At 42.5% G+C, this 24,498-nt stretch overlaps 1 protein-coding gene across 1 annotated transcript; it reads left to right on the top strand.

Moving 5' to 3' along the window:
- The first annotated feature begins 610 nt into the window (after positions 1-610).
- On the top strand, positions 611-24,020 carry LOC135547920 (fibroblast growth factor 10-like). The gene is made up of 3 exons (XM_064977128.1): positions 611-1,822; positions 21,865-21,968; positions 23,129-24,020. The coding sequence occupies exons 1-3, from the start codon at positions 1,498-1,500 to the stop codon at positions 23,318-23,320; spliced, it is 621 nt and encodes a 206-aa protein (XP_064833200.1). The 5' UTR covers positions 611-1,497; the 3' UTR covers positions 23,321-24,020.
- Positions 24,021-24,498: the final 478 nt, after the last annotated feature.

The following is a 24,498-nucleotide window of genomic DNA, read 5'->3' as shown; positions in this document are numbered from 1 at the left end:
AGGTCTTTCTTTTTCCTGTTGTTCATCACTCATGATGAAAGGATAAAGAGCAAACTCCTCAACAAATACTGCATCTATTTCTTAAAAGACATGAAGACAACTCTCCTAGCTTCACCCTTTATGGAAAATACCAGAAACTGCCAGATAAGACTGATGTTGAGAGAGACCTGACCTGTCTGGCAACACTTCCACCACTGAAAAAGGAAGACAGCGAAAGACAGGAAAATAGAGACATGTAAAAGAGGAAAGACGACATGTACATAAGATAGAGCGGTAGAGATGGTGTTAAGGGAATGGGAAGAGAGAGGAGAGAAGTTGAGGAGAGAGAGTTTCCACAATTCACTCCTAACCTGTTCTGAGGAACTGGTAGGGCTTGGAAGGGGAGGGAACAGGGTGAGAGGGAGGGGGTAGAGGAGAGAGAAAGAGAGTGAGAGAGAGAGAGAGAGAGAGGGGGGGGTGATAGGAGGGTAGAAAAAATGGCCTCACACACACACACACACACACACACACACACACACACACACACACACACACACACACACACACACACACACACACACACACACACACACACACACACACACACACACACACACAGAGATACAGACACACACAGGCAACTAAGCAACAGAGGAAGAAAAACTCACACACATAGATCTTCAAAGCCACAAGTTTCATAGACTGACAATTATCCTAAGAGATTACATCTGGGGGGATTGCGTCAGATAAATAAGGTGAGAAGAGGGGCAAGACTCAGTCACCTCAGCGCAGCAAGACAGACAGACAGACAGACAGACAGACAGACAGACAGGGATAGCAGCTCAGAGAAGAGAAAAGAAGCAGCACTCCACCACTCCACTCAAAGGGACTCGGCTCAGAGAAACGGAGAGAAGAGAAGGAGAGCTCCAGCTCACACTCTACTCTAACTCTCTCAGAGGGACCAAGGACACAGAAAGCCAGCGCTACTGCTCTCACTCCCTCACATAGAGGAGCACAGCACAGCAAAGAGAGAGAAAGATACACTCCAGCGAAGTGACTTCAGAGAAACAGCCAAAGAGAACAGAAGAAAACCGAGGATTACATGGGTCCCTTTTTCTCCCCTCCTTGGATTCTTCATTTTGATGAGAAAAAGCTTTAGTTTTTCTGTTTAGAAATTGTTTATTTTATTCATTTTTTGAAAAATTTTCCCGTCTCCCTGTCTCCTCTTCTAACTCTCCCCCTATCTCATCCTCTCCAGAGGTGGTAGAGGTAGTTTCTCATTTGTATTTAATGAGGAGAGTGAGCGGTGGAGGGCGAGAGGTGCTTGTTCCCCAGCAGAGGTGTTTTGAGTTGTGGACGTTGACACATTCCTTTGGAACACGAGAGGAATAAGCAGCAGCAGTGTTGTCGTCGTCAGCCGCCGGGGGTTTCGTCTCCCGCTCTCAGCCCTTCTCCCTCTCCCCTCTCCAGCATGGTCCTTTCTGTGAGCCTCTCTCCAGTCCTCCCAGCTCCAGTACAATGTCCAGATGGACAGTGACTAAGGGTGCCGCCGCCTGGTCCTGCATTCGTCTGTCCCTCATCTCCACAATGCTCGCCCTCCTGCTCTACCCGTTGCCCTCCACGTGTCATCACAATGCACCTGGGGTCGCCACTCACTCCATGCTGCGCTTGCCCAGTGTGGCCAACACCTCTTCAGCTACTGTTGTGGGGAGGCATGTGCGCAGCTATAACCATCTCCAAGGAGACGTGCGCAAGAGGAAACTCTACTCCTATCAGAAGTTCTTTCTCAGGATTGATAAAAATGGCAAAGTCAATGGCACCAAAAACAAAGACGATCTCTACAGTAAGTAACCCCATAAAATATGCACTTCCTCAGCTTATGTTCTGTGAGTTTGGCTTCTTTTCTCTCCCCTCTCACATGTGGGTCTCATAGAGTTTGTGGGGTGGTGGTTTTCCCCCATTGTTATGGCATTGCTCTCAGATTTTTCTCCACTGCACATTTACACATAACAGGAACCTTACCTGGTATTCTGGTGGGCAGCAGTGGTGGGCAGCAGTGGTGGGCAGCATAGATCATGTGTAGCCTGTGTTTCGTGTCTCTCTCTCTGCCTGGGCAGCATAAGGTTCTGGAAGCAGCATGTTTGTTGCCTCAGTTACTCAGTGTACTTTCCTTTAGAGCACGTCTACTGGAACCAATTAGAAATAGCCTGAAGAACCCTTTTGTCTCTGAGCAAATATCTAAAAAATCAACATCATCCCTGGGGCTCAGGGATCACATCCCTGTATGTTTTCTTTTGTGACTTATTATATCACTTTATTATAGGTCATAATACTAGTGATACTAGTGGCATATATGTTATCATTGTTTGAGGTTTTCATCAACCTCATCCCTTCCCAGTTGCCGTAGCCGTATCCTTTACCCTTTATGGGCACGGCTGACATGAATCTCTCTAAGTGCTTGTATCCATTCACACGCCCCTGCTAAGAATGACACCTCGGCTCCTTGTCATGCTGCTCAAAACGCTACAATTGCCTGCCTGGGTGCCGTAAAGTTTACTATGTGAGCAATACACCAGACACCCAGGACAACACTCGCAGCACCTGACCGCCACAGTCTCTCTGTCCAAACTGGCCATGCACTTTCTGTCAGCGAACTCTGAACACACTGTGGCCCTAATAAAAGAAGGCTTTGCCATATGGAGCCCATGTGGTGTGAGGCTTCTCCTCACTGACAGGTCCACTCAAATGCTGAGGCTGTGCAAGACATGGCTGAAGGAATGTCAATTAGCAGAGCTTCCTCTCGCCTTCAGCGCTCACAGTGCTCACAGTTCAACCATTAGAATCAGACGTGTCAAAAAACACCAAAAGTTCAAGCTTTGATATCAGGTCACCACATTAACACCCAGGCTTTGAATACTTAGATAGTTTGAAAGCCACTTTACAATATTCTATATGGGCGTCTTTCTTGTTTATTGAAAGATAGCGGTAGAAAAAACTAAAGAGAATATTGAGTGTCCAATGCATGCTGCATGTGAGTTGTTCCCGCCAATAGCCAACCACATGTGAATATAATGCGGTTGTCATTAGCTCCCAGAATGACCTTAGGCACAAGTCTGACTGGTAATAATGCTGAAACCAGATGCACAGAGCACTTCTTGGGGAATTCACATCCCATGCAGACCTAATACTGTCCCATCTGAAGTGTAGCTACACTGGGCCAGGAATGTCTGGGAGGGGGGTTACTCGCAACTTTTTTAGCCTCTAAGGAGATTTATACACACAAGCATCTTATATGAATCTAAAAGTAAAATGCCCACCAGGTTGCAGCAATGTACTGTGTCCCGCTGACTGGAACCCATCAGTTTGTGGTGAAAAGTCAAAGATGTGGCACCAGACGTGGTGATAAGCGCGTTTTGGTTTATTTATTCAGAAACTGTAGAAACTACAGTTTAAAAACCAGGTCTCCTGGTTTGGTCCTAGAAAGGGGGTCTTGTTGACTAGTTGAAATGTCTCATGGTAGCAGGAAGATAGAGAGCTGCAGCGTAATATTGCTATATGTTGGTGGTGATGATAAAGATGCTGGGGGAGCGATTGTTTTCTCCTTGCTCTGCAGTTTGTCCAGTCATAAACCCTGACACTGGGACAGCTGAAAAAGGATCCTAAGTCTTTATTGAGCAGTGGAAGGGAGATTGTTCTGAGTACATGTTCATCTAGCCTGTCACCTTCTCTTAGTCTATTTGTATCTTGCAGCATCATGGAATTCGTTTTCTTGTTCAAATTAACTGAGATGTGATGTTCTGTGCTGAAATAGGTTCACTTGGAGGGTCTCCAGAAAAATGTGTGAAAATGTGTCATACTTTGTGAGGAAAAGCAGATATTGAGTAGGTGTGTCTGTCTGTAAACTTAGATGTCATGGTAGGCTGATGCGTGGCAGAATATGGTGAAATTGGTTCTAATTACACAGTGTGGGACCAGTAGACATTGCCTGGCCAGGCCTCCACTGCCCACAGAATTGTAGCCTGTTAGGGTCTTTAGCCTCTGCAGCTTTGATGTGCCCATGTACGGAGGCTAAATGTTTACGTACGGTAGAATCAAAAGCCAAATGAATGAAAGATCTTCTAATTAAATGAAATTAAAAGTCTGATAACATATCTTTCTGGAGAATGATATGATAATTAGTGCTTTTGTTTATTTGTATAACCGTAGGTCAGTTTAAGCCAGACCTTTCAAGAATCATGGCACATTTCTTTAGGTGCAGGATGAGAGTTGGCCCTTAGTTAAATATTCTTGGTACAAATACCTAGGTAGGACACACTACTTGGGCACACACCTGGTTTCTTAGAGCCTCTTTGTGTGCTGTGCTGGTCAGGTCTGTGCTGCAGCCTGGCCAGTCTGTTACCCAGCCCCTTTCTCTCTCTCTCAGCCGGGCCCTCCACAAAAGACCCATCTATGCGCTGTTTGAAACCCAATCCAGCCCATATTGTGTGATTCCCTTTCAGAATCCATCTGCTCAGTATCACTTTGTCACACTGTGTTAGCAGATATTACTCTCCAGTATCAGAATAGTATAGCACTGCATGTGTGAACCAAACAAACAAGCTTATTTTCATACTGAATCTTCCAATATGTCCATTATTTTTTGTGTTTTTCGAATGTCACCAAGCAATAAGAAACTGTTTATAACAGATGGGCGTCTTTTTCCTTAGTCATTCTCTCGGATTTGACATCTGGACCCCTTTCCTCTCCTCTCCATTGCTTATCAATGAAACCAACTGGAATTGAATAAACACCCTCTAATATACTTAACTCACCCACAGTGGACTATGGTCTGAAGTTATATACTGGGGGATGCTGGGGAGGAAGGGGGCCTGCTAATGAGCATCATTAGACCCTGACAGTTTTGATTGAGGGGACTTAGCAGTTTAGGGTTCAACTGCAGGTTGGATTGTGAACTCCCCAGTCAGTCTCTTTCCAATCATGTTGTCAACTTTGTGGGGTGTACTTCACGGAGGGGACAGGCAAGTAGCCATCCATCCCCCTCTCACCCCATTCAGCCCTTGCTCAAATCTGATGCTGCTTAATTAGTATTACAGAGGATCCCTGCCAAAACGGGCTGTTCCGAAGCCAAACTCATTTGTTCGTGTCAAGTTCTAGGGCATTAAGAGAACATTGATGTGTTGTGCTCCCGGATGAGATGCTGGTGCATAGCAAACACCGTTTATTTGTAGTAGCAGCACTTCATCTGTCATGTCATGGTTCACTCCTTTCCTTATATATGGACCCTGTACATTGTGTTTTTTCATTTTATATTGCATCATTTGTTACAGCTACTGTACCTCTAGATCTGATATTCAACTTGCACCATGCACTTTTAACTGATGCCTTAATATACACTACTGGTCAAAAGTTTAAGAACACCTACCCATTCAAGGGTTTTTCTTTATTTTTTACTATTTTCTACATTGTAGAATAATAGTGAAGACATCAAAACTATTATAAAAATATTAATAATACAGAAAATATTATAAAAATCAAGGGCTTGTTTCGATTCAACCAAATTCAAAGATTGTTTATATAACTTTACCTCCTTTAAGAAACAGTAAACAGGGGGGTAGTTAAACAAAAAGACATGTTCTGCCATGATGATTAAGTTATTATATGTACATTCAGCTTCCTGTTCTCCATTAGAAAACCAAACATGATGTTATTAAATGTTAAATGGGTATGAATAGATCATTATAGGTACACAACAGGTCCAAAGTTATAGAACAACTACTCATTCAAGGGTTTTTCTTTTTTTACTATTTTCTACATTGTATAATAATAGTGAAGACATCAAAACTATGAAATAACACATATGGAGACATGTAGTAACCAAAAAAGCATTAAACAAATCAAAAAATATTTTATCATCAAGGCAATGGAGAATCTCAAATATAAAATGTATTTTGATTTTTTTGTTGATGTCTTCACTATTATCTTACAATGTAGAAAATAGTTTTTTTTAAAATAAAGGAAACCCCTTGAATGAACTGTTGTTCTAAAACTTTTGTCCAGTAATGTATATATTTTTATTTTATTTTCATTATTGCTATTTTTATACTGTCTGTGTGTGTTTGTCCTGTCTGATGCACCCTGTCATCCCTGAAAGAATTGCCCTTCTGGGAATAATAAAGTTATATTATATTGTACTGTATAGCCAAGGAAGTGAGACTTGACTGAATCTAAAGCTGACCCAAAGTGACCCTATAACTATCCAACCTTTAATAGTGGGTGCTATCCTCTGCTGGCCTGGCTGGTTGGATCTATCGCAGGATGCATCTCTTTCTGAGAAGATTTGTGAAAGGAAATGGTTCTGACAAGAGGTATCATCTTAAGTGTTGCAAAGTGTACAGAGTCTCAGTGTACAGCCCTCAAATTAAACTCTGGACCTCGAAGCCAGTTCCACTGCATTTTTTCATGGTTCCCCTCTTATCAGATTCAGATTGTTTAATAATCACATGTACAGGGTTGCAGATGTGATTGCAGGGTGCAGTAAAAATCTTAGGCTTCGAGATCCAACATCAGAGACTGATTGAGACCTGGGACACCAGGTGGGTGCAATTAATTACCAGGTAGAACAGCAGGCTCCGGACCTCGTAGGGTCAGAGTTCAATACCTCTGGCACAGAGGATGGGGGGACTAGGTAAATCTAGAACTTTTATGGTTCCACCAGATCCTGGATGATGGAGGATGCGGGCTCTGATGTTCCATGGCTCAGCATTAGAACCATGTCTTAGGAAAAGGGCAATGGAATAGGCTATAGACTAGTGGTACCTTTGAAAATGGACTAATATGATTGGTTGGTGATGATCAATCAAAAGGGGCGAGTGGAAGTTGTAGAAATATTAGTTTTCCTAATAGTTATGTGTTTATGTTCTCTTTTTCTCAGCCGATAATTACAGTTATTGTCTCTTACGTGCTTCTTCATGAGCTTCGTGGTGGTGTTGAAACACAAAGCTGTGTGTTCCCTCACTGGTTTGCATTCTCTTAGCAAGTGGAAGTGTGGTTGTGTGTCTCTTGATAATGTGTTTATGCGAGGATAGAAAGACACCATGATGTGAAATGTGTAAGTAAATGTATGTTGTAACAGCACCCGTCTGCACCACACGGATGGCACTTTCTCTTGAGTGTTCTCCTTCTGTCTGTGGTTATAGTGCACATTTATGGTTCTCCTGGGAAATCTTAACCACACAGGCAATAAAAGTGAGTTATGAGGAGTGTGTGGATGTACAAAAGGTTAGTGCCAGCGTTTATTTTTATTATATTTGACCTTCGTAGACTTTCTCTTTTCTGATTCATAAATAATGACCGACTGCTTGACCAGGGGTTTGGAGAATGTGCATTCCAGCAGTTCTGAATGATGTCTAATTTACTGTTACGTCCTGCCCTTTTATATTTAGTATTAGAAGCAACATGTTTAGGGATTATTTTATTCTAGACCAGGGGTGTCAAACATATGACCTGTGGGAAACAAACTCAATCTACTTTAAAATGACTGAAACCTAAACTGTGTAGAATGATAATGGACCTACATTCATACAGTTTCTTGACTGTGTCCATCTCGCTAATTATCACCTAAATGAAAGCTCGACATTCAGGGAGCATCAAACATTGCAAAAACGATAGATAGAGGACAATTTTTGTTTCCTTTTGAGGACGAGGAAATATTACCAATTTTCAGTGATGCCCTATGGACCTCGTTGAAGACCAAATGCCGCCCCCAGGGAAAAATGAGTTTGACCCTCCTGTTCAGGATTTAGGATAAATTATTACACAGGAGCAATTTTTTTGCGTTGCTTATGAAAACTGTTGTACAAACATTCTGAGTGTTTCCATATGTGTTATTTCATATGTGTCTTCACTTTTATTCTACAATGTTGAAAATAGTTTTTTTTTTATAAAGAAAACCCTTAAATTACATTTGACTGGTACTGTAGGTTCTGGATGGCAGGAAGCTTGACCCCAGTTATGTACTGGGCTGTATGCATTACCCTCTGTAGCACCTTGCGGTCGGATAGCAGGCAGTGATGCAACCGGTCAGGATGCTCTCGATGGTGCAGCTGTTGAACTTTTTGAGGATCTGGGGACCCATGCCATGTCTCCTGAGGGGGAATGGTGTTGTCATGCCCTCTTCAAGACTTTCTTGGTGTGTTTGGACCATGATAGTTTGTTGGTGATGTGGACACCAAGGAACTTAAAACGTTCAACCTGCTCCTCTACAGCCCCGTCGATTTGAATGGGGACTTGTTCGGCCCTCCTTTCCCTGTAGTCCACAATCATCTCCTTTGTCTTGCTCACATTGAGGGAGAGGTTGTTGTCCTGGAACCACACTGCCAGGTCTCTGACCTTCTCCCTATAGGCTGTCTCACGTGTCGGTTATCAGTCCTACCACCGTTGTCATCAGCAAACAACTATTTGTTGTGATATTTGTGTTGTTTGTTCTATAACCTATTAGTTCATATGCCTTGCCACCGTGATATATTTTTAATTTTTTTAATTTTTTAATTTTACCTTTATTTAACCAGGCAAGTCAGTTAAGAACAAATTCTTATTTTCAATGACGGCCTGGGAACAGTGGGTTAACTGCCTGTTCAGGGGCAGAACGACAGATTTGTACCTTGTCAGCTCGGGGGTTTGAACTTGCAACCTTCCGGTTACTAGTCCAACGCTCTAACCACTAGGCTACCCTGCCTAAAGCCAAGACAATAAGAAGGCAGAATAAATTCAACCACTCCTTTGTTTCATCACAAAACCAGAGAGCAACATCTGTCAGGTCCACAAAGCATATTGCATGTAACAAACATTTGTGCTCCCAAGTAGCGCAGCGGTCTAAGGCACTGCATTTCAGTGCAAGAGGAGTCACTACAGTCCCTGGTTTGAATACAGGCTGTATCCCATCCGGCCTTTATTAGGAGTCTCATTGGGCACAGTTGCCCAGCGTTGTCCAGGTTTGGCTGGACTAGGCCATCATTGTAAATAAGAATTTGTTCTTAACTGATTTTCCTACTTAAATAAAGATGAGATTCAAAAAGAAAGAAACCTACAGCATGGTCAATCAAGTTAATGTTTCCCACATTTTCGGACTACTAAACAACTATTGATATAGAATACCGGAGAGTTACCTTAAGTCGCAAAGAAAACCAGAGGTGCTTCCACTATTCTAGCACCATTTCAACTTCAACATTTCAAAATCACCTATGATTAGTCTACAGTGACAAATAAAAAACAAAAACAATTTAGTCCAATCAACGTAAGCTAAATATCAGGTGGCTGTCCATGGTACTGATTTCTGTCTGTGTGTGTGTGCGTGTGCGTGTGCGTGTGTGCGTGCGCTACTGGTGAAAAAGTACCCATTTGTCATACTTGAGTAAAAATACAGATACCTTAATAGCACAGATACCCAGTAAAATACTACTTGAGTAAAAGTCTAAAAGTATTTGTTTTTAAATATACTTAAGTATCAAAAAGAAATGGAATTGCTAAAATATACTTAAATATCAAAAGTAAAAGTATTGATAATTTTAATTTCCTTATATTCAGCAAACCAAACGGAACAATCTTCTCGTTTTTTTAATTGACGGATAGCAGGGGCACACTAACACTCAGACAGCATTTACAAACTAAGCATTCAAATGTTGTGTTCAGTGAGTCCGCCAGATCAGAGGCAGCAAGGATGACCAGGAATGTTCTTTTAATAAGTACTTTTGATAAGTACGAGTACTTTTGGGTGTCAGTGAAAATGTACGGATTAAAAAGTACATTATTTTCTTTAGGAATGTAGTGAAGTAAATGTAAAAGTTGTGAAAAATATAAATAGTTAAGTATAGATACCAAAAAAAACTACTGAAGTAGTACTTTAAAGTATGCTTACTTAAGTACTTTACACCACTGCCTCCTACACCCCTCCACCCCATACACCCTCTCCACCCCCTACACCTCCTCCACACCCTTACACCCCCTACACACCCAGGTCGACAGACTTGTGTTGACAATTTCTGACTTTAAACCTTTCAGCCAGTATCTCCCTTATCACAGAGGAAGATGGAACTGTTTAAAGAGGTTGTGCATTCACTTAGATTTGTGAAGGCCTATTACAGAAATCTGATTTGTTTATAGTGTAAGAGTTATGATTCATAGCGACATTGAAACTCAATGATTGAAAGCAAGCCAGGACATTACAAAGTTCAAACTTCATCATTTTGCTCATCTTCAACTAACCCCTCTTGAACCCTTCTCAGGAAAAAAAGGCTGATCAGGGTAGCTTAGCTTTGTCTTCAAAACATCTTCTTCTAGTTTCTGCCCCCTCATTTGCCCTATTTAGAGTTCAACATGGAGGTATGGCGGTCCAGATGTATGCCTAACCTTTAACCCCATTACTTAAAGAGAGGGTCATTTGTGCCAGGGTTAGTCTAAGGGGGAACACAACTGTCTCCTCACTATCATTGTGTCCTGTCTGTCTCTAACAAGCTGCAGTCAGAGAAAAACAGAAAGAGAGAGATGCGGTGCAGTGGTAGAAAATGGTGAAAATGATGATACCAAATTGTCATACTTGAGTAAAGTAAAAGATACCTTAATAGAAAGTTACTCAAGTAAAGGTAAATGTAAAAATAATTGCTCAAATATAGTTAAGTATCAAAAGTAAAAGTGTAAATCATTTAAAATTCCTTATATTAAGCAAAGCAGACGGCACAATTTTCTTGTTTTAAAAATGTCCGGACAGCCAGGGGCACACTGCAACTCTCAGACAATATTTACAAAAGATGAATTTATGTTTAGTGAGTCCACCAGACCAGAGGAAGTAGGGATCACGTGTTATCTTGATAAGTGCGTGAATTTGACAATATTCCTGTCCTGCTAAGCAATCAAAATGTAATGAGTACTTTTACAATATTTGCTTTATGAATGTAGTGAAGTAAAAGTTGTCAAAAATATAAAAAGTAAAGTACAGATACCCCCAGAAAAGTGTAGGAGTTAAAACTTGTGTTCGCGTTGTTTTGCAGTGGAAAAATGTTAGTTCACACAGGGGCCTTGACAACATGTGACAGCTAAACTCAGCTGAACCTCTTATTGATATCGCCACACATGAACCCCAATACATGGTTTGACTTCATGCAAGGCTGTTTAAAGGCCCAGTGCAGTCAAATCTCTGTTTTTCCTGTGTTTTATATTATATAGTACAACAGCTGATAAAACTAACACTGTAAAAGTGTGGGAAAAAATGGATATGTGTTATTTCCTGATAGTTGCTGGTTGAAAATACAATCTACACAGGACCTTCCATACAGTACATTTATTAATGCACCAACAATAAATTTTAAAACCTCTCTGCCATTAACAGCTCGTTTTCTGTTTTCCTCGCCACACTCTGACCACTCCCAGACAGTCCTAGCAAAATACTTGCTTGAGAAATATTTAGCAAAAAATGCGATTTTTCTCATTTGAATGGAAATCTATTACAGTAAGGTACTTAATTGTTACCCAGAAATGATTTGATATTGATATAAAATCGGCTGCATTGGGCCTTTAAGTACTGTTTCTACTCAAAATTCAAATAAGGAAAGCTAGCAGTCTATGTGGTGACTCTGACCAAATTCGCTGGGGATAAGGGGAAACTGAGACATGGCTCTAGGGGTCACAGTTTTCCTCTATTCTTTAAAAATCATTATTTAAGTATATTGTTTCAGCACTTTCCTGATATTCACCCATCAATTTACTCTTGTGTCAATCATTGACTCATCTGAACATGTTTGAAATAAGACACAGATTACGTGAATCGCATAGTCCTGCCACTAAACCATCTAGCCACCTCTTTATTCTGTGTCTTCCTGCAACCTCTCAGCCTTTTGTAAATTATCGATTATTTACCATGGAATTTGAAGTTGGCAATCTTTATTTTGATGAATATTCAATGTCTACCTTATTTGCTGAAATAGTGCAGATTCAAAACGCATTCAGACGTGCAGGAATTTACTTGTTCCTTAAACCAAACCAGAATGTCAAAGGCCCACAATTCATCAGAATGCTTCAACAGAAGAGCAACCTTTGAACATACTGTCAGCTCTGCAACAGTATGTTGTTGCCCAGAGCCCAGGATTGGTAAAGCTACATGGCAATTTCTCTTTTTTGGAAGATGCACTGCTAAGTCTAACTTGGATAGGCCAATGTAGTTGAATAGTAAGCTGTCCAGGGAGGGAAAAGTGAGCATGTTTCATGTGTCTGGTTGCTGCAATGTTACAAACATTCACTAGGTCAGGTCAAAGTTGCAAATCATCGAGAACCACAGACATCACAACACATTCAGAGATGTGTACACACGCACACACACACCGAGAGAGTGTGGTGGGACAGATGGAAGTTGGTGAGCGAGAGAGGAGAGAGAGTCTTAATGGAATCATCAAAGGTAGCGCAAGGAGACCAGTGCTCCGACCAGAGACGCATCTGGACGGTCGTGCCATTTTAAAGGAACAGGCAGGAATGCCAGCTAATTACCCATTGCATGCGTGAGAGGGGGGCTGTCCCTGGGCAACTCGTGGCTGGAGCAGGAGCCCTGGATCTTATCCGTCACAGATCCTATATCCCGATACCCACTGCTTTACTAGCTACTAATGCAACACGTTCCCACACTGGGCCAACACTGGTCCAACACTATCCCCATCCACATGGATGACTGCTCTCACATTTATAAGGGGGAACAGAGTGTGTGTGTGTGTGTGTGTGTGTGTGTGTGTGTGTGTGTGTGTGTGTGTGTGTGTGTGTGTGTGTGTGTGTGTGTGTGTGTGTGTGTGTGTGTGTGTGTGTGTGTGTGTGTGTGTGTGTGTGTGTGTGTGTGTGTGTGTGCGTGCGTTTTTGTGAATGTGTCATATACTCAATACCTGCCCTCAATCTGGAGGGATCTAAAACAACAAACAGAAAACTGTAACACAACAGACATAGGAAAAGCTGTTGATGCACTTTCAGGAGGAAATGTTGAAAGTTGTGGTGATAGGTCTGGAGCGGATTAGTTTGTTAGGCCTACTGCTTGAGTGCTGCAGTGTATGGGACTTTTCCCAGCAGTAAAAAGGCATCTGGACTTCAAAAACATGGCACCTTAAATCCCAATGACCCCAGGTTCACTACATAGCATAACATAAAGAGTCTATAAAATGTCCAGAACAATTGGAATCACAACATTATGTTTCCGCATGCATACCGTTTAGAAAATTCAAGAAAGGTTCTTAATTACATTGCCAGATCAAACCCATAAACACGCATGTGCCCAATGACATGTTTTGACATTACCAGCAAAGATTTGGTGCTATACCATGCTGCAGAACCAATAGCATTGGGTAAATCACATTATCTGAGAAGACTGCATTTTTTTCTAAAACCAGCGTGACTATCAGCATGCATTTAATTTGGTCTTCAATGTGCTTAAAACCACCATGACATAATACACAGGTACTATTACCCGGCATGGTAAACTGATCTCAAACCATGTGAATGTTCTGTCTCAGAGAAATCTAATGCTATCTGTTGGCTGGAAAACAGAGCTCTGTTATTTGAAACATCACATTTATACTCAGTACAGGTTAATATTTTCTTCCAAATATCTGGATTGTCTTTTAATCATGCTTTGGTGCCAGGTTTAAAATCACACACAGCTTGACAGTGTGGTGTCAATATTAGTCCCCCGTGTAATACTGCAGTGAATGCACGTTTCAGGCAAAGAAAACAATATTGACAGCAGGACGGATTGTATTAGAGAAGTATTAGATGTATAATTTCTGTGTGGAGATGGATCTAAAACACAAGTTGACTTGATTTGAAAGGCATCTCTAATGTTACTAAGCTAACTTAACTGTCGCTAGGTGAAGAAGCAGACAGTGAACAGGTGAAGTTTTTGATTCTATTTAGCACCAATACATTCACACCAGATCCATAACACACTGTCATGCTACCGCCAATCTACCACCCTGGATCAGTTACCGTCATACAGATTTAGCCAGTCACCAATGAGTTACTACCAATTTATAATCCCCATCGTTGTGTAAAATATCTGTCACAAGTCACTAATGAATAAAAATGTATTGAGTAGTCAATAGTCATGAATTACAATGACAGTGAATGGTGAAAACATCAGACAGTTTTCTTTGATATAAGCCTTTGAACGCCTTGTGCTTGTCTGGTTAGAGTGGGATATTTGTCCGGCTTTATCAACCCCAATACTTAATTCCTTATCAAGTATAAAATTCCCTCAACACCACAATAGCGTTTTTGTTTCCCAATGGATCTAGTGCTCCCTCTGCCCCTAATGCTGAAGCTGTTCCATGGACATGAACCCCTGTGCCATGGTGAATTTGACAGAGCATCAATCAGGCTGTCACCAGTTGTCAGAGGGAAGATCTCTCAGATGTTAGTCACTTTAACCTCAAGGAATGCATATCAAACTTGGAATTGTTGAAAAGTGAAAACAAAACCTGGAGTGTTTTTATACTGAAATCTAACGGTTTTACAATTAAAACGCAGACAAGTACCTTACCTTCTCACGCCCAGTTGTAGGCCATCCAATGGGAGCAGAGCAGCAATATAATCTTAGGAAGGGCCTAGAAGATAAACTGCGGAAACACTTTCACAGCCCTCCTTAACCTTAAAGTCCTGCTCCAGTCTCCTTTTCAGTTAATTTATCACCTGAGTTAGTTAACAACAGGCACATCTCAATAGGTGGTCAAGGTAAGCCATTACATTGCACAAATGGGGGAAAAGTAAAAAGCTGGAGTCACCACTAACCATGTTTAGGAGGCAGGGGGGAGTGTGTAGGGGAGGTGAAGGGTATAGAGGTGTTGAGGGGTGTAAAGGAGGTGAGGGGTGTAGAGGAGGTGGGTGTGTACAGGAGTTGAGGGGTATAGAGGTGGTGAGGGGTGTAAAGGTGATGAGGGGTGTAGAGGTGGTCGGCGGAGGAGAGCTGTGCTGCTCTGCAGTGTAATGAAGCCGGTCCTAAAGAGAGCCCAGACCCCTCTTCACTGATCTCTCAGGAGCCTGGGAGCCAGAGTCCTGTGGAGGCCAGATCAAAGGTGTGAAGCACTGCTGTCAGGAGCCAGCTCAGGGTCAACACCTGACCCCCAGCCCCACTCCTTGCCCTGCCACTACCCCAGTCCCACCTACTCAGCCCCTCCTTCCCAGCAACTACCCCAGACCCCTCCCCTGCCACTACCCCAGTCCCCCTGCCTGGCCTGCCACTACCCCAGTACCCTTCACTGCCACTACACCAGCCTCAGCCTCCCTGCCCTGCCCTGCCACTACCCCAGTCCCCCAACCTCCCTGCCCTGCCACTACCCCAGTCCCCTAGCCTCCCATCCCTCCCACTACACCAGCCCCAGCTCCATCCATGCCACTACACCAGCCCCAGTCACCTCCCTTGCCACGACACCAGACATAGCCCCCTCCCCTGCCATTGCCACTATACCTCCTACCACTGGCCCAGCCCAGCCCTAGCCCCTCCTACCTACTCCTGTAGAGTTGTGAACCAGCCCACTGATAATATGCTTCGCCAACAAGTTTCAGAACCAACCCCAAACCCCAACCCCAAACGGTGCCTCTTTAATAGGGCCTGAGCTGTCTCTACACCCCAGGATCTGGAAGGTTAATTGGAAAGACATGCCTGTCATGGGGGCAACAAGTTGGAGTTCCCAGGACAACTATGCACACAGTCTGGAGTGACAACATTGGTGGTCTTGTGGCATCTAAGCTGCTTGAACTTTAGTATAGAATTGGTGTCTGGTGTTGATGAGAAAATGTAAGGTTTCTCTCAGAATAGGACATGCGTTATATGTGCTGTAGTAGAGTCTAGGGGTAGAAATGGGGAGGCTTAGCAGTAAAGTCATCTGGATGAAGCTACAAATGTTGAGGTAATTATGACAAGATGTGATAATGTGAGTTCTGTCACCCTGCCAAGAAACCACGTCCCTCTGTGGAGATAGAGGGTCCGTGGGCAGGGACGGGACGGGAGGAGAGAGGCCACCTACAGAGCCTAGGGTATAAGGCAAGGCTGCTGCCAATGGGAGTCACACCAGGCAGATGACTCGACCACCCAATGGACAGTCAGTGAACAGAACTGAACTGAGCCACCAGCTGTCTGCTCTTCAGTAACCCTGTAATTAGCAGACCTGGCCTCTGCTAATGGTACTGTAGGAGAAACCCCAGACACACACATTACTCAAATACTGTGAACACATCAATCAATTGAGGTTGAAAGAGATAGAAGTCACAACTTACCTTATCCAAACCAAGATATTTCAGAAATGTTTTACCTGAGCTCATACAATATCCCGATACACCATACACACACTCCCCTTCTTGTGTGCAGTGTAAATTCCTTTAGTGAGGCAAGCAAACATTGGACCACAAATCTAGGTAGCATAAATACAGTTTCATACAGTGAAATGAGGCGGAAAACTGATTTTGGACTCTGTTAAAGTCTTGTCCATCTCTGGAACTAACCCTTCATTAGCAATGAAGAACGCAGTCGACTGTTACAGGACCTTGGAGCCTGGTTTTACTGAATCTGCAATATAAAACTAACACAGTCCTGCTATATACACAGGTGTTTTTCTTAGTAGTTTCAGAAAAATGTTGATGAATGTCAGCACCTTATTTTCTTGTTCATAAAGAAAACTCTGGTTATTACACTTTCAATTTTGGTCATAAAACTTAAAAGTCCACCCTCACAAAACAAAAATGTCAGTTTTGGTCAACGTGTCAACAACAGGGAGAAAAAAACAACTCCGCAAACATAAAAAGATAACAGATTGAGGAGGCAGGAACAGAGGGCAAAAGGAAGAGGAACAGACGTAGACTGTCATCCAATCATCCCTCCTTCTCATCCCCTGTTCATGAAGCTGAGGAAGGCAGAGGAGCAGATAGCAGCCCGATAGCCTTAACACCACTCAATAGCTGTGTGCAACCAGAGCACATACGGAAGGGGCTCTCTCAAGCCCGCCATGTATAGAGAAGCCTGTCTAATCTGTCTGTTGAATGGTGGCCACACTGCTTGTTTTGCCGGTTCACAGGTGCAGATGAAACCTCTCCGCCTTTTGAAATATGTCTATACATATGCAGGATCTTAATTTGAACCAGTTCCCTACAGCAGGAAAATAATCCTGCAGCAACATAAGGGAAAATCAAGTCTGAAATTTCAAAGTAGAAATCACAAACTTCAGGAGACTTTTAAAACCTCAAATACACCACAAGTGTAACATTTCCTGCATTGCAGGAAAGTTCTCCTGCAACAGTGTGACCAAATTAAGATCCTACATCTGTATGTTTTCACACTCCTCCTTTGGAAGTTTTTGTCTTTGACTGTAGAAGGAAAACTAGGGGATGGGAGTCTGACTAGAAGTCATGACCTTTGAGTAGAATCAACAGCTGTAGACTGTATTGGTTCAAAGGTGAAGTTAGTTTACATGGAAATCCCTGGCAGGGGTAGACTAGAGTCCCCAAGTGAGATACTCTTCCTAAAAACTGTTAACCATAACATATAACCCAGTACAGTACAGGGACAGAACACATATTCCAAAGAGGAAGATACCACTGATCAAAGAACCCTGCAACAGCCCTCCTTAAAGCAAATCAAATCAAATTGTATTGGTCACATACACGTGATTAGCATATGTTATTATGGGTGTAGCGAAATGCTTGTGTTGCGAGCTGCGACAGTGCAGTAATATCTAACAAGTAATAGCTAACAAATTACACAACAAATACCCAAATACACACAAATCTAAGTAGGAATGAATTAAGACTATATACAGTTTTGGCGAAAAGTTTTGAGAATGACGCAAATATTAATTTTCACAAAGTCTGCTGCCTCAGTTTGTATGATGACAATTTGCATATACTCCAGAAAGTTATGAAGAGTGATCAGATGAATTGCAAAGTCCTCCTTTGCCATGCAAATTAACTGAATCCCAAAAATACATGTCCACTGCATTTCAGCTCTGCCACAAAAGGACCAGCTGACATCATGTCAGTGATTCTCTCGTTAACACAGGTGTGAGTGTTGACGAGGACAAGGCTGGAGATTACTCTGTCATGCTGATTGAGTTAAAATAACAGACTGGAAGCTTCAAAAGGAGGGTGGTGCTTGGAATCATTGTTCTTCCTCTGTCAACCATGGTTACCTGCACGGAAACATTGGAAACATGGTTACCTGCCGTCATCATTAATTTACACAAAAAGGGCATCACAGGCAAGGATATTGCTGCCAGTAAGATTGCACCTAAATCAACCATTTATAGGATAATCAAGAACTTCAAGGAGAGTGGTTCAATTGTTGTGAAGAAGGCTTCAGGTCGCCCAAGAAAGTCCAGCAAGTGCCAGGATCTTCCCCTAAAGTTGATTCAGCTGCGGGATCGGGGCACCACCAGTACAGAGCTTGTTCAGGAATGACAGCAGACAGGTGTGAGTGCATCTGCATGCACAGTGAGGCGAAGACTTTTGGAGGATGGCCTGGTGTCAAGAAGGGCAGCAAAGAAGCCACTTCTCTCCAGGAAAAACATCAGGGACAGACTGATATTCTGCAAAAGGTACAGGGATTGGACTGCTGAGGACTGGGGTAAAGTCATTTTCTCTGATGAATCCCCTTTCTGATTGTTTGGGGCATCCGGAAAAAAAGCTTGTCCGGATGAGACAAGGTGAGCGCTACCATCAGCCCTGTGTCATGCCAACAGTAAAGCATCCTGAGACCATTCATGTGTGGGGTTGCTTCTCAGCCAAGGGAGTGGACTCACTCACAATATTTCCTAAGAACACAGCCATGAATAAAGAATGGTACCAACACATCCTCAGAGAACAACTTCTTCCAACCATCCAGGAACAGTTTGGTGATGAACAATGCCTTTTCCAGCATGATGGAGCACCTTGCCATAAGGCAAAAGTGATAACTAAGTGGCTCGGGGAACAAAACATGATATTTTAGGTCCATGGCCAGGAAACTCCCCAGACCTTAATCCCATTGAGAACTTGTGGTCAATCCTCAAGAGGCGGGTGGACAAACAAAAACCCACAAATTCTGACAAATTCCAAGCATTGATTATGCAAGAATGGGCTGTCATCAGCCAGGATGTGGCCCAGAAGTTAATTGACAGCATGCCAGGGTCAGATTGCAGAGGTCTTGAAAAAGAAGGGTCAACACTGCAAATATTGACTCTTTGGATCAACTTCATGTATTAGTCAATAAAAGCCTTTGACACTTATGAAATGCTTGTAATTATACTTCAGTATTCCATAGTAACAAAAATATCGAAAGTCACTGAAGCAGCAAACCTTGTGAAAATTAATATTTGTGTCACTCTCAAAACCTTTGGCCACTACTGTACTTTTGGCCACGACTGGACGAGCGATGTCAGAGCAGAACGGACTAAGATACAGTAGAATACCATAGAATACAGTATATACATATGAGATGAGTCATGGAATATATGTAAACATTATTAAGTGAATGAGATACAGTAGGATATTATACAAAACAGTATATACATATGAGATGAGTAATGCCAGATATGTAAACATTAAGTGACTAAGATACCGTAGAATAATATACAATACAGTATATACATATGAGATGAGTAATGGGCTGCCATCTGCCCATATATAAACTTCATAAAGTGACGAAGATACCGTAAAATAGTATAGAATGCAGTATATACATATGAGATGCCTACAGGCAGCAGCCTCTAATGTGTTAGTGATGGCTGTTTAACAGTCTGATGGCCTTGAGATAGAAGCTGCTTTTCAGTCTCTCGGTACCAGCATTGATACACCTGTACTGACCTCACCTTCTGGACGATAGAGGGGTGAACAGGCAGTGGCTCGGGTGGTTGATTTCCTTCCTGTGCTGTAAAGTAGGTGTCCTGGAGGTTGGGTGGTTTGCCCCGACCTCCAGGACACCGGGTGGTGTTGGGCTGACCGCACCACCTTCTGGAGAGCCTTGTGGTTGCGGGTGGTGCAGTTGCCGTACCAGACGGTGATACAGGCCGACAGGATGCTTTCAATTGTGCATCTGTAAAAGTTTGTGAGGGTTTTAGGTGACAAGCCAAATTTCTTTAGCCTCCTGAGGTTGAAGAGGCTCTGTTTTGCGCCTTCTTCATCACACTGTCAGTGTGGGTGGTCCATTTCAGTTTATCAGTGATGTGTACGCCAAGGAACTTGAAGCTTTCCACCTTCTTCACTACGGTCCCATCAATGTAGATAGGGAGGTGCACTCTGATGTTTCTGATGATTATCTCCTTTGTTTTCTTGACATTGAGTGAGAGGTTGTTTTCCAGGCACCACACTCCCAGAGCCCTCACCCCCTAAAAGTGGTTCCCACCATGTCTCAGGCCGCCCATTAAATCACCCCAGAACGGCAGGATGTTAGAAATGTGTGTCCAAGGAGTGAGAAGAGGGATGGCTCAAATGAAAGTTGTCACTGGGGAGGAAGAGTGAAGGTCAATCAGTACCAACTGGTCCCATTAACTACCCTGACGAGCCTGTCAAAGGCCACCTTATGAGACAATATCTCCTCTCACCTGACCCAGGCTAGGAGGCTCCACACTGGGCCAGACCAGCCACCAAGGCCCTGCCTCCTTGCTTGATACAAAGACCCACTTCCACCAAAATTGGTTCTGAGCTAATCCCCTCTAACCCATGATAGCTTTATGGGTTTATGCAACTGACTTCAGGATGAAGGCGTGGGGAAAAGGAGACTGGTTACCACAGCTTTAATCAGTAATTGATTCAAGAAACATTTAGACTGCAAACTGATACTTACATTTCAGCTTTCCCCAATGTGCAGCTCCGCTCCGAAAACAAACAAAAGTGGAGAATTTTTTTCCAAGGCTTAGCCCTGGCCAACACCTTCCACTCAGGATTTATGGCCCGTTAGCATAGGTATGAAATGTCGGCTCAGGCTCAGCCTGTCTGTTTTCCATGACTGGCACAGAGACACACAGTCAGGCAGCCAATTAGGAGTCTGTGGTTTTCTGAGAGGGATCAAGCAAAGATGACAGTGATTATTTAAAACATGGGTAGGGTTAACAGGCAGCGATAACAGTGTTAGTCGACCCCCGGTGTGGCTTAGATGGGATTCTGTAGTGTAGATGACTCAATAGGTTCAGTAAACATACTGGAAAGAACTACCTTCAGTAACTTACAACATCATGGACAACAACATACTGTATCCGATTACAGATGTAGGATCTGTATTTAACCTTTATTTAACTAGGCAAGTCAGTTAAGAACAAATAAGATGATGGCCTACCCCGGACGACGCTGGGCCATTGTTTCACCACCCTATGGGACTCCCAATCAAGGCCAGATGTGATACAGCTAGATTCAAACCAGGGACTGTAGTGACGCCTTAGACCGCTGTGCCACTCGGGAGCCCAATCTTAATTCAAGCCAGTTTGCTACAGGAAGAAAATAATCCTGCAGCAACAGGAAATGTGAATTATTATGTTAATTATAATTCATGGATATTTTTGTTGGGGTTGAGGTTGGGCAAATCAAGTCTGAAATTTCTAAGTGGAAATCACAAACTTTAGAAGCCTTTTAAAAACTTAAAGACACTACAAGTTTGCATTTCATGCTTTGCAGGATCATTTTCTGCAACAAAATAGTGATCAAATAAAGATCCTACATCTACAGTATACATTAACTGGCCTGCCTGCATGCTACAACAGAAAATAAACATGTGAGCCTAACAACTCTATGCAGTCAAAACAGAGACACTGCTGGCTTTTTCAAGCATTTCAATGACTCAATGACTTCTATCACGTCAGTTTATTGGCCTGGTATAACTAACTTAGAATGTCTCTGTGTGTCTGTCAGGTGTGCTGGAGATCAAGTCAGTGGATGTTGGGATCGTGGCCATCAAGGGGCTCAGCAGTAACTTTTACCTGGCAATCAGCAAGAAAGGAGAGCTGTACGGCGCGGTAAGTTTAGCCTGTCATGAAATTCACACACAGAATAACAATATCCCTAACAAAAACTGGAGCTAATTATTTGGTTGACTATACAACCTTCCCATTAGACTGATTCAGTGTTCAGAACACTCACTAGTTAGATGCCAGCTAGTGTTTTCACACTGCCATTCTACTGCTGAAATCAAGTCTCCTTTGATGTTGTGTGAGAGCTCTTCTCTCTCCTGTCTTCAGGCCCTTAGAGAAGCCTAGGTTTGTTTTAAAGGACAGTTTCCCTCCACCGCCCATAAATAATCCCCAAGCACAAGTCGGCCGGGCCAAAAGAGAAGAAAGTAAGGCGAGGCACCCCTATCACCCCTCTCTCCCAAACACACAGATACACCATGCTTGTGCTCCGCTTTATTCAGACCAGAGAAACACAATGCAACAGCCTCTCCATTCTACTAAAAGCCCTTAAGGGCTACCGGCACTGTTTCATGTGCTCTCATACAACATTATCTGAAACATAACAGTGAAAGGCTGTTACTACGGCTCTCTCAATAGTGAAATCAGATTAAATGAGACACAAAAATAATTCTAGCTAGGAAAATAATTCCCAATGACGTATTCTACTATGTCACACTAAAGTACTGTCATTCATTCAGTAAAGCTTTGGTGGCTTGTCTGTCCCTCATTAAACAAGCATTACATTCTGATAAGCTTGTTCTAACTTCATATATGCCATTTGGTGGGAGATCATTTTCACACACGTTTCCATGAGAAAGAGGTAGCTGACGTGAGTTAAACACTAGGCAAAAAAAATATTCTTATATGCTTTGGGAACATTCACTTTACTTCTGGAACTAATTAGCTGTGGCCAAAAAGCATTTTGGGAAAGGAACATTCTTTACCGGATCACAACTGTATTCATTTTCGTGTCTAGTTAGTCAGAACACTGAATGACAAGAGCAGTCTGTTAGAAGCCTGATGGAACCCACTGCTGTCATGACTCTGTAAGTCTGCATTTACACTGTTGTTTAGCTTGCCTTATTGGAGCCAAACAACGTGGATATCTGGATGCGAACTTCTTCTTCATTAATAAATTGTACAAATGTGACCTCAGTTCCATTGCCTGTGCTGCCAAAGTTGTTGAATCACTCACTTACAATTTGTTTTTATTGTTTGTTCTCCAGAGGGACTTTGGTGTTGACTGTCGGTTGACCGAGCGGATTGAGGAGAACAGGTACAACACCTATGCCTCAGCAGAGTGGCGGAACAAGAAGAAGGCCATGTTCGTGGGGCTGAGCGCCAACGGCAAGCCCATGAGGGGCAAGAAAACACGAAGGAAAAACACTGCCACCCACTTCCTGCCCATAGTGGTGTAGCCACCTCATTGGACAGTTCCTTCCCCTGTGAATGTTTCACTGCACTGAGGAGAAAGACCGGAAACCTTCAAAGACATATAATGGAGTCATATGGAGTCAACGTTTGAACTCATTATCATGAAGTCTGACTGATGATGCCACATATTTGATTAAAGTTATGAGTCGGCACAAGAGAAAATGTTCAATATTTTCTGTGCCAAATCATTTTCAATTAATGAACTGTTGGAGACAAATCTCAATACTGAATAAGAGGACAAAAAAGGGACACTGATTCCAACAGCGTCACTGAAGACAGGGTCAAAGGGCAGAGTGTATCGTGTGTATTTGTCATTGTGATGATCTATCGATGCAGTTATTTATTCTGTAGTAACTGATACGAGAAACTGAAATTGACACTCAAGCTTTGTGACCCAGTGAAGGGCTAGATGTACAAACAGACAGACACATTACTGGAAGCACTTGGGTGACTAAGATGTGATGAAAGAGAAGCTGGGCCATGGAGTGAGTCAAATGCAGAGAATTTAGTCATGCAAGCACCATAGCATAAACAACCCTTACAAACATTATTAACATGCAAGTTCACTGTATTGGATATCTCTATTCCTCTACCTGACTGCTTTAAAATTAATTATTTATTTTATGTAATATTTAAAGAAACCAAAAAGACAAAAAAAAATGGATGAACAAATTCTTTTTTTAATCATATATGCTATTCTTTTTAAATACTAATCTATTGTTTAAACATGAATCAAATAAATATATTTCTCTTTACCATGTTGAATTGTCTCTTTCTATGTTTGCACCTATTTATATCACAATATCACAGCTTTACACAGCGCATGTTATGCACTGTAGGTCTATACTTAAGCAATAAGGCCCGAGGGAGTGTGGTATATGACCAATATACCACAGCTAATGGCTGTTCTTATCCACTATGCAACGCGGAGTGCCTGGATACAGCCCTTAGCTGTGGAATATTGAAATATATCACAAACATCCGAGGTGCCTTATTGCTACTATAAACTGGTTACCAACATAATTAGATTAGTAAAAACTAAATGTTTTGTCATACCCATGGTATTCAGCCAATCAGCATTTAGGGCTCGAAACACCCAGTTTGTAATCAAAACTAACATGCCTGTATCAACAGCAGATTAACAAATGAATGGAAATAGTGG

The sequence above is a fragment of the Oncorhynchus masou genome, chromosome 11 (assembly GCF_036934945.1).
Source record: "Oncorhynchus masou masou isolate Uvic2021 chromosome 11, UVic_Omas_1.1, whole genome shotgun sequence".
NCBI lineage: Eukaryota > Metazoa > Chordata > Actinopteri > Salmoniformes > Salmonidae > Oncorhynchus > Oncorhynchus masou.
The sequence above is the reverse complement of the archived record's forward strand: the minus strand, read 5'-3'. Positions and strand labels throughout refer to the sequence as shown.